The following is a 12,794-nucleotide window of genomic DNA, read 5'->3' as shown; positions in this document are numbered from 1 at the left end:
ATTATTTACTAAACCTCATGCCGTTCCCAATCTATATGCTGTTATTTTTTTATCTGTGGCACACCATATTATAAGAATCTTTACACATTTATTTTCCCTTTAAAAACATATTTAACCATGTCTGTCAAGCAAATGGCAAAATTCGGGTGAAATCAGGTCAACCACTCACACACTGGGAAACTCATCAAACTCTCATGGCGAAATCGTGAGGTTTCGTACGATTTTTCTTAATTTGGCTAATTCGTATGCGTGCGCGACGGTACATCAGAGAACCAGTGAGCTCTCTCTCTCTCGGCCTTTTCACTCGCCTATTTAGATTTTTTTTTTGTTGTTTTCCCCTCCTGTCTCCTCCCAGGTCGAGGAAGGCGGGGATGACCTGACGGGGCGCAAAACACGCCCCTCCCCAGGGAAAGGGGGGTATGTCATGCCGGTGACACCCCGGCCTGAGGTAAAGCCGGGAGGAGTGTGGAGCGGAGGGGGGCGGGGCCGGGCTGTCGCACGCCCGGTCCACAATCGGCCTGATGGGGCGCACAAGGGATAAAGGCGGACAGTGACGACGGTTCGAGAGAGAGAGAGAATTACGGGGATGTCCGTCAAGTGTTTATGTTTGTGTGTTTTTGTTTTGAGTTTAATTAAATATTATTTATATTGACAAGCCGGTTCTCGCCTCCTCCTTGCCCATCTTAACCCCCTTACAGTATGATATCATACACTGCACTCGTATGAATTCGTACGACTTTCACTACCACCAACGATGTCACTGGACATCGTTTCCGTCTAATACGCGACAATTACTTGCTTCTGTCACACACAACAGCTTCCCGTCACATTTATTTTCCCTTTAAAAACATATTTAACCATGTCTGTCAAGCAGCTATACTATACAAGATTGTTATCTGGGAATGTTGAATATAATATTAAAAATACAAATATTTAAAAAAATCCTTTAAAAAAAAGATGCATTCATATGAGATATTTAGACTTGCTTTTAGAGAATATATCTTGAATAGAAGTATATTTAGTCTTTACTGCAATTGCAAAAGTATAACCAAGTGAAAAATACACTTATATATAAAATACACTTACTGTATATTTAAGATACATTCTATTAAAGCAAGTCTAAATATCTTACATGTTGCTTCTCAAGTAAATATATGTTGTTTTAAGGATTTTTAGACTATTTTAAATGGAAAACAAGACAAAAACACTTGATAACAATATCATTTTTTTTACAGTGAATTTCTTTACTGAATTAAACTTAATAAAAATATGTCTTTCCCTTTAATTCAGTGAATGTCATTTAGAGGTATTTTTAAAACATGATTTTTTTCCTCTTTATTTTAGTAAGCACATTTAATACAACCTTTTATTTTGGGTGCATAAGCAAAATATAGTGCGAAGTCAAATAATCGTAGATTAATCGAATATCAAAATAATCGTTAGTTGCAGCCCTGCAAACAGTTTATGCCCAAATTATATTGTAATTTCATTTGTAAAAACTGCCGAATATTTTAATATTTTAAGTGGTGGTTCATCCCAGCAGGAAGGCCGATACGCACCTGTATGCCGAACGTGTTTCGTCTTGATTCGCTTGTGAAACTCAAGGGAGATCAAGTTCTGTACAATGCAGATTCAGATTTAATTGAAGTATACATCAGTGGTGCGATTAATGCCTAATGCTGTGACGTGCACAGAATGGGGGCAGCAGGGGCGCAATCCCCCGCCCCTTTCATTTACATATCTGAAGGGGCCCTTTTGGTTGTCCAGAAAAAGGGGAGAAATTTCAATAATTAAATTAAAATAGTTAAATAAAAAAAATGATCTCATCATAATCTCACAATATCAGTAATAATGAGATTATAAATTGCGGACGTTTTAAAGAAAATGAAGTGGAGGTGCGTTTAAGAGTGCGCGCTACAGCAGGTCGGGGGGCAGATTCCAATCACAAGTGATCCTCCATACGCCCTATACTCACTTCGAACCTCAGAGCCCTTAAAGTGTGCACTCTGAAGGAAACATGGCATTACTCTATTAAGTATTTGTAATTAATATTCATTAAAAGAAAAATAAGTGCCCTTTTTTATCTTTCCACCCCTTCGTCACTGGCTTAACGTGCACATAGTATTGCATTTTCTTTGTAAATTATAAATATTTCAAGTAAAGAGTGTTATGTGCATTCTCATCAATTACTCTTACACTTGTTTTATAGCAGGGATTTTATTATGATACCAAACAATCCTATAAATAAACATACAAATGCCATATTGAACATAAATGAAATGCTATTCAGTGAGAGCCTTCCTATAATTGCATTGGTGCAAGTACCACATGCAAAAGCCTCCTTTTGGAGGGTGTGTCCAACATATTTGCATGTGTAGTTATTTGCACAATTTTTCTTAGTAAATCACCTGCTAAATGCACACATGCAATTTCATAAATTGCACAAGAAAACTAGCACCAGTTACTTGAGATCTTAGTAAATCGGGACCTATATCAAAGACTGCAGTGCAGGCTAACATTTGTTCAATGTGCATTTGAAAATGTCAACATAAATCACTGCAACTATTATGATGGACCATGATATCAATGTTTTGATGGAAACATCATCTTCACGAGACACAATAAGTCCTTGACACCACTAAATGGCGCATGCTATTCGATCACATTAAATAATGAAAATATGCATGACGAAATGCTTATAAAAGACTTTACCTATTATTTAAAAGGTCTTACTCAGTTGATGTTAACTGCAGATAACGGATTGGTAAATCACACAATTAATTGAAGTCAGTGTGGTTAATGGATTACAGCTCTTGTTCTCTGGGTTATCGATTAGAGCAAAGCCTTGAAGGCTCTCCAAGCCCCAGAGTGCACTAATGAATAATGACTTCAGTACAGGCTGTCTACTACCCCCATGTCTCTGACTGGATAAAAGCATTTGTCTAGTACAGCATTAGTAATACAAGCACCAAGCATGCCATAGCATGGCCTACTGTACAGGCTAGGGTTGCACGGTATACCGGTACTACTGAAATATCGTGATACCAGAATGAATGAGAGCCATGGCAGCCTCAGGTAATCAGATCCAAGAAATAACATTAAACAAATGCCAAAATTCAGGTGAAATCAGGTCAACCACTCACACACTGGGAAACACACTCTCATGGCGAAATCGTGAGGTTTCGTACGGTTTTTCTTAATTTGGCTAATTCATATGGGTGCGCGACAGTACATCAGAGAACCGGTGAGCTCGAGCTCGCGAGCCTCCTGTCTCCTCCCAGGTCGAGGAAGGCGGGGATGACCTGACAGGGCGCAAAGCACGCCCCTCCCCAGGGAAAGGGGGGCATGTCATGCCGGTGGCACCCCGGCCTGAGGTAACGCTGGGAGGAGAGCGGAGGGGGGCGGGGGCCGGGCTGGAATGTCGCACGCCCGGTCCCCAATCGGCCTGATGGGGCACGCGAGGGATAAAGGCGGCCGGTGACAACGGTTCGAGAGAGAGAGAATTACGGGGATGTCCGTCATGTGTGTGTTTATGTTTGTGTGTTTTTGTTTTGAGTTTAATTAAATATTATTTATATTGACAAGCCGGTTCTCGCCTCCTCCTTGCCCATCTTAACCCCCTTACAGTATGATATCATACACTGCACTCGTATGAATTCGTACGACTTTCACTACCACCAACGATGTCGCTGGACATCGTTTCCGTCTAATACGCGACAATTACTTGCTTCTGTCACACACAACAGCTTCCTGTCATGTTTACACACTCTACTGATTGGTTAGGTTTGGATAAGGCGTTTGGGTAAGGGCACAATATTAATAAGTGTGCGAAACTTGTGCTTACTACCGCATTAGACATCCGGCATTTGCATGTGATGAAATCAGACACATCTATATGAACGAAATAGTGTGAAATATCAAAACGGTAAAATATGTATAAATGTAATTATGGGTGACATTTACAATGGACGATTTGTGGAGAAAAGTTCCCTCGGATGTTTACAGCCCCCAAAGGACAATAAACACAGTCACCAGGTGGGCAAATTTCAAGCTAGTGGATTACCTTTCAAGGTATGAATGAAATGTCATCCCTACCACAATAGAAAACATTTTCAGGTGATATGGCAGGGGCAATAATAAATGTAATATTATTGTACATACCTTCCACGAGTAGGGCATTTTGCTCAAGTCAATCCCATCCTTCACCAATTTATCCCTTATCATGATCTTCAGCTTGAGTTTAGGATAAACCACTGGTTTCTTATGGTAGTCAAGTGCTTTAATATCATTAGCAGGTTCAAGCCTTGGACCAGTTCTGGGTTTGTCCCAGGTAGAGTTCACCCATGATTTGGTGCAATTCTGTTTGCAGTCATTAATTTGAGATGTGTGGGAGTCTGTGACATGAGGAAGGGGCTCTAAAGTAAAATATAGTCCTGGTTTCCCCTTCTTGTCCTCATATTTGAGTCTCTGCACGGCTCGGAGTACCTTTTGCCGGTGGTGTGGGGTCAGGACACCTATGGCATCCAGGTCAGGATCCCCAATCTGTTTGCACACCTCCAGGTCATCATACCCATTATCAACAAATGACTCCACATACTGGCACAACTGGAGGGTTTTTAACCACTCGTAGACAATAGTGGGTCCGTTATTCATTATTCCCAAATGATTTCCAGAATTAATGGATATTCCCAAAGTGCAAGTCCAAATGATACATTCTTCTCGTCCTCCTCAGTGGTGCAACTTCATCAGTCATACTCCATCCTCAGTAAGCAAGACTTCCCAGTGTTATTCAACAAGGAAACCCTGAAAACAAGAGAGTATTGCATCCCCAAGTTAAGTTAAGATATCTATCATTTCTTCAGGTTAAGTGCAATGCATCGATACAAACAAATGTCAAAGTGCATGTATATACATCAATACCTTAATAAGTTGCTGTGCCATACCAACAGTACTAGTAAGAGGTTCAACAACATGAGGGTTGATACCAATTGATACCAATCTCTCTCCAGATCACGTCCTAAAACTATATATTTCATCATATATTTCGATGGTGTTATTATACCCCATCTTGTAAGGGATCTATGTCCCACTATAGATACGCTGACTGAAGTCTTCTAACCGTCAGCTGTTCAGTTTTGGTCAACGACTCAACACGATAAGACTCACTCTTTCTCCAGATGGTCCGTTTCTTTCGTGCGTTTGTTTGTTATCCATTGCTCGAACCCTCAAATAAGAAGGGAACCCAATGAATTAGGAAAACCAAGAAATCAGAGCTTCAGCTCTGCGCTCAAACAAGCGAGTGCGAGAGCCCTGTTAATAAACAGAGCACTGATAGTCGCCAAATTGAAGTTTCCCACCCCTTCATTCTCGCGTCCCTATCGGTTGAGCTCCACGGATTTTCTCTGTGTATTTGGATTCTGGCGGCATCTGCAGGCGTTATGAGGAACTGCACCTACGGTGGCGCTTATAGAATCCCACGCGGACGCGCACCGTGTCAAATCTATGGTGAGGTGTAGCTAGTCCAGGGTTCTTTAAAACTGGGGTCTGGTATGGGATAAAAATCTATTCAAGTTAAAAATAAAAATGTAACATGTATTTAAGTTTCATTCTGCTTAAAGACTGGTCGGAAATCATACAATTAATGGGAATTATTTATTCTATGGCCATAGTTTCTCCTCAGCACTGTCGTCTTTAGCTTAAACAAATACATTTGAATTGAATAGAAACTGTTTCTCTTCAACATCTAACTATAATAAAATATACACAATCACAATAAACAAAATAAATATTTTTCCAGATAATAAATCATCACTTTTGACCTTAGTGCACTTAAAAAATACATTTCTGTAATATAAACCCGCCCCCCCAAAAAAAAAGATTTTATTTGTTTTATTTTATAAAGTACTGACAACATTTCTCCCAAAATACAATTAGAAATATTGTCATTTAGAGCGTTTGTTTGCAGAAAATGACAACTGGTCAAAATAACAAAAAAGATGCCGTGTTTTCAGACCTCAAATAATGCAAAGAAAACAAGTTCATATTCATTTTTAATCAACACAATATTAATGTTTTCACTTGGGAAGAGTTCACAAATTAATATTTGGTATCACAGCTTTCATGCATCTTTCACATTGCTGTTGGGTGACATTATGCCACTCCTGGTGCAAAAATTCAAGCATCTCGGCTTTGTTTGATGGCTTGTGGCCATCCATCTTCCTCTTGATCACACTCCAGAGGTTTTCAATGGGGTTCAGGTCTGGAGATTGGGCTGGCCATGACAGGGTCTTGATCCGGTGCTCCTCCATCCACACCATGATTGACCTGGCTGTGTGGCATGGAGCGTTGTCCTGCTGGAAAAACTTGTACGTGGCTTGATTCATGCATCCTTCACAAAGATGAATCTACCCAATTGCAGCCTTGCTGAAACACCCCCAGATCATCACCGATCCTCCGCCAAATTTCACAGTTGGTGCGAGACATTGTGGCATGAAGGCCTCTCCAGGTCTCCGTCTAACCATTAGGTGGAGGATCGGTGATGATCTGGGGGTGTTTCAGCAAGGTTGGAATCAGAGTTAAGGATATCATGGAAGAAAACGTGTTTCCTTCTGCTCTGACAATGTTCCCCAACTCTGAGGATTGTTTTTTTCCAGCAGGACAATGCTCCATGCCACACAGCCAGGTCAATCAAGGTGTGGATGGAGGAGCACCAGATCAAGACCCTGTCATGGCCAGCCCAATCTCCAGACCTGAACCCCATTGAAAACCTCTGGAGTGTGATCAAGAGGAAGATGGATGACCACAAGCCATCAAACAAAGCCGAGATGCTTGAATTGTTGCACCAGGAGTGGCATAAAGTCACCCAACAGCAATGTGAAAGACTGGTAGAGAGCATGCCAAGATGCATGAAAGCTGGGATTGAAAATCAGAGTTATTCCACCAAACTCGTCCCAAGTGAAAACATTAATATTGTGTTGATTAAAAATGAATATGAACTTGTTTTCTTTGCATTATTTGAGGTCTGAAAACACGGCATCTTTTTTGTTATTTTAACCAGTTGTCATTTTCTGCAAATAAATGCTCTAAATTACAATATTTTTTAATTGGGATTTGGGAGAAATGTTGTCAATACTTTATAGAATAAAACAAAAATGTTCATTTTACCCAAACCACACATAAAAGTTCATAATGTAACGGGATACATTTCGCAATTTTTATCAACCTGACATTCATTATCAGCCACCCAATAGCCAAAATACTAAAAGCTCCACAGGATATCGTTTTAGTCAGTTTTATCCACAATTTATTACATTCACACGTATTATTATATTAATCCATTTTGGGGTATTTTTTTTTACTCATATGAGTAAAAATAAGCAGTGTACTTCCATAAATTTGTGAGGAGAGTTGAATACCTTCCACCTCTACTACAATCCTGACATCTGCTGGCGACAATAGGTAATGCAACATGTATATATTCTCAAAAATGCCAAACAATTCTGACTAGTGAGCATCTTATGTTGGCTTTTCATAATAAATGTATGTAACTTTAAAATTTCTAAATTAAACTCATTCTAATAGCAACGCTGTTTTAAGTTGATAGTTGTAAAATTAGTAACATCTGCGACATCTAGCGGCCAGTGTGTGTAACAACAGGTGTGATGGACTCTTTAATGAAAACTGCTGGAAATAAATCTTTTTTTTACATTTATTTTCCATTGCACAGTTACGTCTATAAACATGTTTCCTAAATTGTTGTTTGGCAGCAGATATTCATGTGAGACAAACATTCATGTGAAAGTTTGATTAATAAAACTGTACAATACGATGGCTATGTTGAGAAAACCTGCAACTCCAAAGATAACGTATCCCCAAGACCTTTTCAAGGAGACCATGTTTTTAGTTTTTTTTGTTGTACAGTATTGTCTGGGTATGTTCAAATGGTGTCCCAGTGAATCTGACCTCAAATAACAATACTAGGCATAATCTAGAGAAATGAAAATCTTGCCTTTTCAACAATAAAGAGTAAATACTTCCGATTTGTTCATTACAAACCCCTCAAATAACATGTAGGTGGATTATTCAAGTTTGTAAACACTCTATATCATGCAGCCTCTTTTGTGCAAGATAAATCGGACGATAAACTGAGATGGCCAACGAGATTTTTAAGGTTGCTGTATAGACTAAGTATTCATTTGTAAATATCTGAAATGAAAAGTAAATGATATATCTATATATATATATATATATTTCAAATGTATAAATATATTAGAACAGCATTAAACTGGCAATGAGGACAAATCTGAGAGTGTGAAGTTTGCAATTTACACTTTAGCATCAGTCTTATTTTGGTCCTTTTTAAAGAAACATAAATGTCCCAGAAAATAAAGCAACTACAAAAGTATTCATAAAATGACTTTGATGACATTATAATAGAAAACCTATAGTGCAAAACCACAAAACTGCTCATAGAAATTAAATTAAATAATAATAATAATATACAGTGTGTGTGTGTGTGTAGAGGTGCCATGACACGTGTTTTAAATGATAAGAAATGTTGCCGAAGGGAGAGCTCATCTCCTTCTGTAAGAATGACTTTCACAGCAAAGCAACTCTTTGGAGTCTAGAAAGATCATGGCCACCATTCTCAGTCACTCTGACTGCGTCAGCACTCTCAAGTTTGTCTTCAAAAGTATCCATACAGTATTTACAACATTTGGCAGCAATGTGGAGGAAAAACAAAACATAACAGAAAAGCCTTAAAGGGATAGTTCACCCAAAGGTATTCAAATGCAATCATTATTTACTCACCCTCATGTTTGACTTTCTTCCATGAAACACGAGGGTGACTAAATGATGGCAGGATTTTCACTTTGGATTGAACTACCCCTTTAGTATGCCTGATAAGTAAATGGCGTAGCTCCTAAATAACAGAAATAGCAGCAATTTCCTGCACCTCATAAATAAGACTTTAAAAGAAACATCAGGATATATGCTTTCAAATATATTGTATCTTTAGTTTATATAAACACGTGAGCATACACATATTCTTGCATACACGTATGTTCACAAACACACACGTATACGCACACAAGTCGAGGTTAGCATATATTCATGGGTCGCAAAGCAAAGGCAAAAGATAACCCCCCACCTCGAAGACAGATCAGGGGTGCTGACCAATAGTATGAAGTTGCATTGAACATTTTGTGGTCACATCCACTGCAGCAACAAACACAGACTGAGACCGCTATATTCAACTCTGTGTGAGGGATGTGAAACTCATGCATTAGTCTTAGAAAATACATGGACATGAGTATAGGAGACATCCATTTGTTATTCACTCAGTTGAGGAGGAAGTAACCTGGTTGGTTATGCAGTCTCAGGCTGCGAGTCCCTTAAATGCGGACACTGTTGCTTTAAGAATCCCTCATCCAGGAGCTGTAGCATCATGTGAAACAGGTAGCCAGAAACGGTTTTGCATATGAAGAACCAGTACTATCGGCACATTCCACTGGTGTCCCGCCCCTAAGATCTCATTGGATGGCGGACAGGTTTCTTACATGTCAATCATCAACAAGGCACATAATGTAAATCATGCCTCACACTTCCACATTTTCACTTGATATAAATAACAAAAGCTCATTTCCACTGTTTCAGATCTGTTTGTATATAACCAGCAAATATTCAGCAGTTATAAACTATATACCCGAATGAATCTCACAAAAGCAATAAGATCACGTATGGATCTTATTTCATCACATAATGAAGGAAAAATACCTAGAAATTACATTTGACTTTAAAGGAAATGGAGCATTTTTTTTTCCTCCCCTAAATTCATCACCATAATGGAAAACAATTGTGAAAAATATATGTTATTTAAATTGTGTATTTACTGTATACATCATGATGTATTTATTGAACTGTTTTATTTACTGTATGCTGATTTAAAAACAGTATAACTGTATTGAGGATCATCACTGAAAATTATGAGAAATACAAAAACGTTAAAGTTAAACATACAGATGCGTTACGGTAATGAGCTTTCTTTTTGTTTTTTCGTTAAACAAAATATATATATATATATATATTTTTTTTTAAATAAGTGTATTATTGTCATGGAAATAATGATATAACAGTCCTAAAAATGCTTAATTTTCTTTATGCAAAATATAATAAAAAAATGTTTCTGATCATATTACGGTCTAGTCATTTTAATTACATTAATGAGAATTAAGGGAAATGTGCTTAATGTTTTAATGCAAAACAATAAATAAGTATATATATATATATGAAAGGTCCTCAGTCTTCATTTTCTTTGTGCAAAACATAATTTATAATTTGCATAATTTATTGGTCATATTACAGTCTGGTCACATATTATGGTAATTAGAACTTGCACGGAAATGTGCTTCGTTGTCTTGAATATAATGTCAATGCATAAAAACGAAATAAATAATGACTCAAAAGTAGGTTTTATTCCCTTTATGCTTTTTTGTTTTAATTATTATTATTATGTGGTGAAATGTGTTTTTGTGAGATTCACACTCTTCTTACCTGACATCTTATATATATATATATATATATATATATATATATAATTTATTTATTTCACCCCTATTTGTATCTTTTCTCCAGGGTTAACTCAGGGTATAGAGTATTAGAGTACATTGAACTCAGAGTTTCTAAACGCTCTTATAAGACCTGGTCATTGTGAATCAACTTGTCATTTAAACATAAGGACAATTGAAATTATGCATGATCAGACCAGCTTCACTGCACCGCCTGTCTGTAATTTCTATGGCAAAATAATGATGTGGTACATATAGCAACTTCCAGCCCTTTAGATGTGAAATGAAACGGTCCACCTCATGTAAGACAATCTGGCCTTTTCTATAGCTAACATGATTTATGGGGGAATCTCATGAAATCTCATGTCAAGGTCATATTACACCCGATATTTATTATATATTTTGCTTAGGAAAGGCAGCTTATTTTTTAGACCAAACCATTTTTTTTTTTTTTACATTGTGATGTTATCTTAATGACAATTAATAACATTTCTGCCCTATATTCTAATTAATGTCATGCAAAACAAAAACGCTATTATTTAATTTGTTATGTATTTATAGATCATGATGTAACACTTTCTCTGATGCCCATAATTATAATGCATTTCTCATAAGACACCTTTCAATATGTTATAATTTCCCATATATAACTGTTAGTGCACTTATAACACATAACATATTCATAGTTATGGCTTAGAGAGCAGAACGCATTTTAACACAATCAACATACAATTTTACCAGAACTTAATCAAGACAATCATATAAATGCTCTCATGCAACATAAGCATAGTTTAAACTGGCTTTATGATGTCATCATATGCCATTATATGTGGTCTTTGCCTGCTTTAAGTAAGTTACAAAAGCAATGTCTTCTAGTAAAAACCCATCCCATAAACTTGTAACATACAATACATTACAAGTCAAACTTAATGGAATTTATTTATAGATAAGTCTTCAAATAAGATGCACAAACATTACGGTTTATTGAATAGATTCCACTACAGAATCAATTTAATTTTTTAATTCTTAGATGTGTTTTGCATTGAATGCGTTCCTTTGTATTTTGTGCATTTGTTTATAACTTTCATTTTACAAGCTTGACTTGTAATGTCTTATTACCACTTAAAAATATCTCATCGATGATTTTAAGACATTGCTTTTGTCACTTTACTTAAGGAATACACAATATATATATATATATAAATAAAACACAAAAATATAAAAATGGATGTTGATTGTGTTTTCATGCATATTACTCTAAGGTGTAAATATGAATAATTAAGTATATTAATGGCCTATAATTGTGGTTTAATTATTTGTGAGAAGTTATAACATATTAAAAGGTGTATTATGAGGCATTATAAAAAGGCATTATTAATGCATTATAAATATGGGCTTAAACAAGTGTTATCGATCATGGTAGTATTTGTTTACTAATGTTTGTCTGCCTTTTATTTATGCTGATTTAATTAGACTAACCTTGTAATCCCATTAAAAATGTAAATCACCATTGAGAACAATGAGGATTGAAAAAAACAAACTACCTCAAAATGCATGTGGATTGTGGTTAACTGTTAATAATAATAATAATAATAATAATAATAATAATATCACAATGCAAAAAAATGGCTTAATTTTTTTCCTTTTATTGGCTTCATATTTACCATTTTGATTTTGGGGTCAAACTTGACCTGGACTTGTTTTTGTGAGATTCCACCAGACGTCTAAAACTAGAAAAACCTTAATGCTAATTTCATAAATTAAATCACTGGACATGCAATCTACTCTTGCCCAAGTGACCGATTATCAGAAGCATTATGCTCGGCAACGCTGCAGACTTCAGGGGTCCATTTGTCGGTTTCCTTTCCCACAAGGCTTTGCTTTGTAGTTTCTTTGCAAATGAATGGCAGTGAAATGACAGCATGGCTGATGAGGGTACAACACTTCTTCTCCCAGGACAAGATACACAGCTTCATTTGAAAGAGGAAACGCAACCGCCACCGTCTCCTCTGGCTTTCCGCAGCACCTCGGCTTGAGGTAACGGAGCGTGGCGTTGTGCTGGGCGAGAGAGGCAGTTATGGTACATCAGAGAGCGAAAGATACAGGAAGAGAAAGAAGAAATGGAGGAGTGATGATGGATCTGCTGTCTTCACATGAAGGTCTGCTGACTGCTTGCATGAACCTCAGAGCTGGTACCATTTCTTGTCTTTGTATTTCAACATCATC

General features: G+C 37.1%; 2 protein-coding genes across 5 annotated transcripts in view; both read right to left on the bottom strand.

Moving 5' to 3' along the window:
- LOC127657240 (SAM and SH3 domain-containing protein 1-like) overlaps window positions 1-5,307 on the bottom strand; it is a 133,910-nt gene extending 128,603 nt beyond the window's left edge. For both annotated transcript variants that reach the window (XM_052145941.1, XM_052145942.1), the window contains exons 1-2: window positions 4,921-5,307; window positions 4,162-4,803 (exon numbers count right to left, since the gene is read on the bottom strand). In XM_052145941.1, the coding sequence (XP_052001901.1) occupies window positions 4,162-4,653 (492 nt within the window). In that variant the 5' untranslated portion in view covers window positions 4,654-4,803; window positions 4,921-5,307. The remainder of the gene's footprint in view (window positions 1-4,161; window positions 4,804-4,920) is intronic.
- A 2,068-nt stretch (window positions 5,308-7,375) lies between these two features.
- LOC127657241 (syntaxin-binding protein 5-like) overlaps window positions 7,376-12,794 on the bottom strand; it is a 69,557-nt gene continuing 64,138 nt past the window's right edge. For all 3 annotated transcript variants that reach the window (XM_052145946.1, XM_052145947.1, XM_052145949.1), the window contains one exon: window positions 7,376-12,793. In XM_052145946.1, the coding sequence (XP_052001906.1) occupies window positions 12,752-12,793 (42 nt within the window). In that variant the 3' untranslated portion in view covers window positions 7,376-12,751. The remainder of the gene's footprint in view (window position 12,794) is intronic.

This window comes from Xyrauchen texanus, chromosome 16, assembly GCF_025860055.1.
Source record: "Xyrauchen texanus isolate HMW12.3.18 chromosome 16, RBS_HiC_50CHRs, whole genome shotgun sequence".
Classification (NCBI taxonomy): Eukaryota; Metazoa; Chordata; class Actinopteri; order Cypriniformes; family Catostomidae; genus Xyrauchen; species Xyrauchen texanus.
The sequence above is the reverse complement of the archived record's forward strand: the minus strand, read 5'-3'. Positions and strand labels throughout refer to the sequence as shown.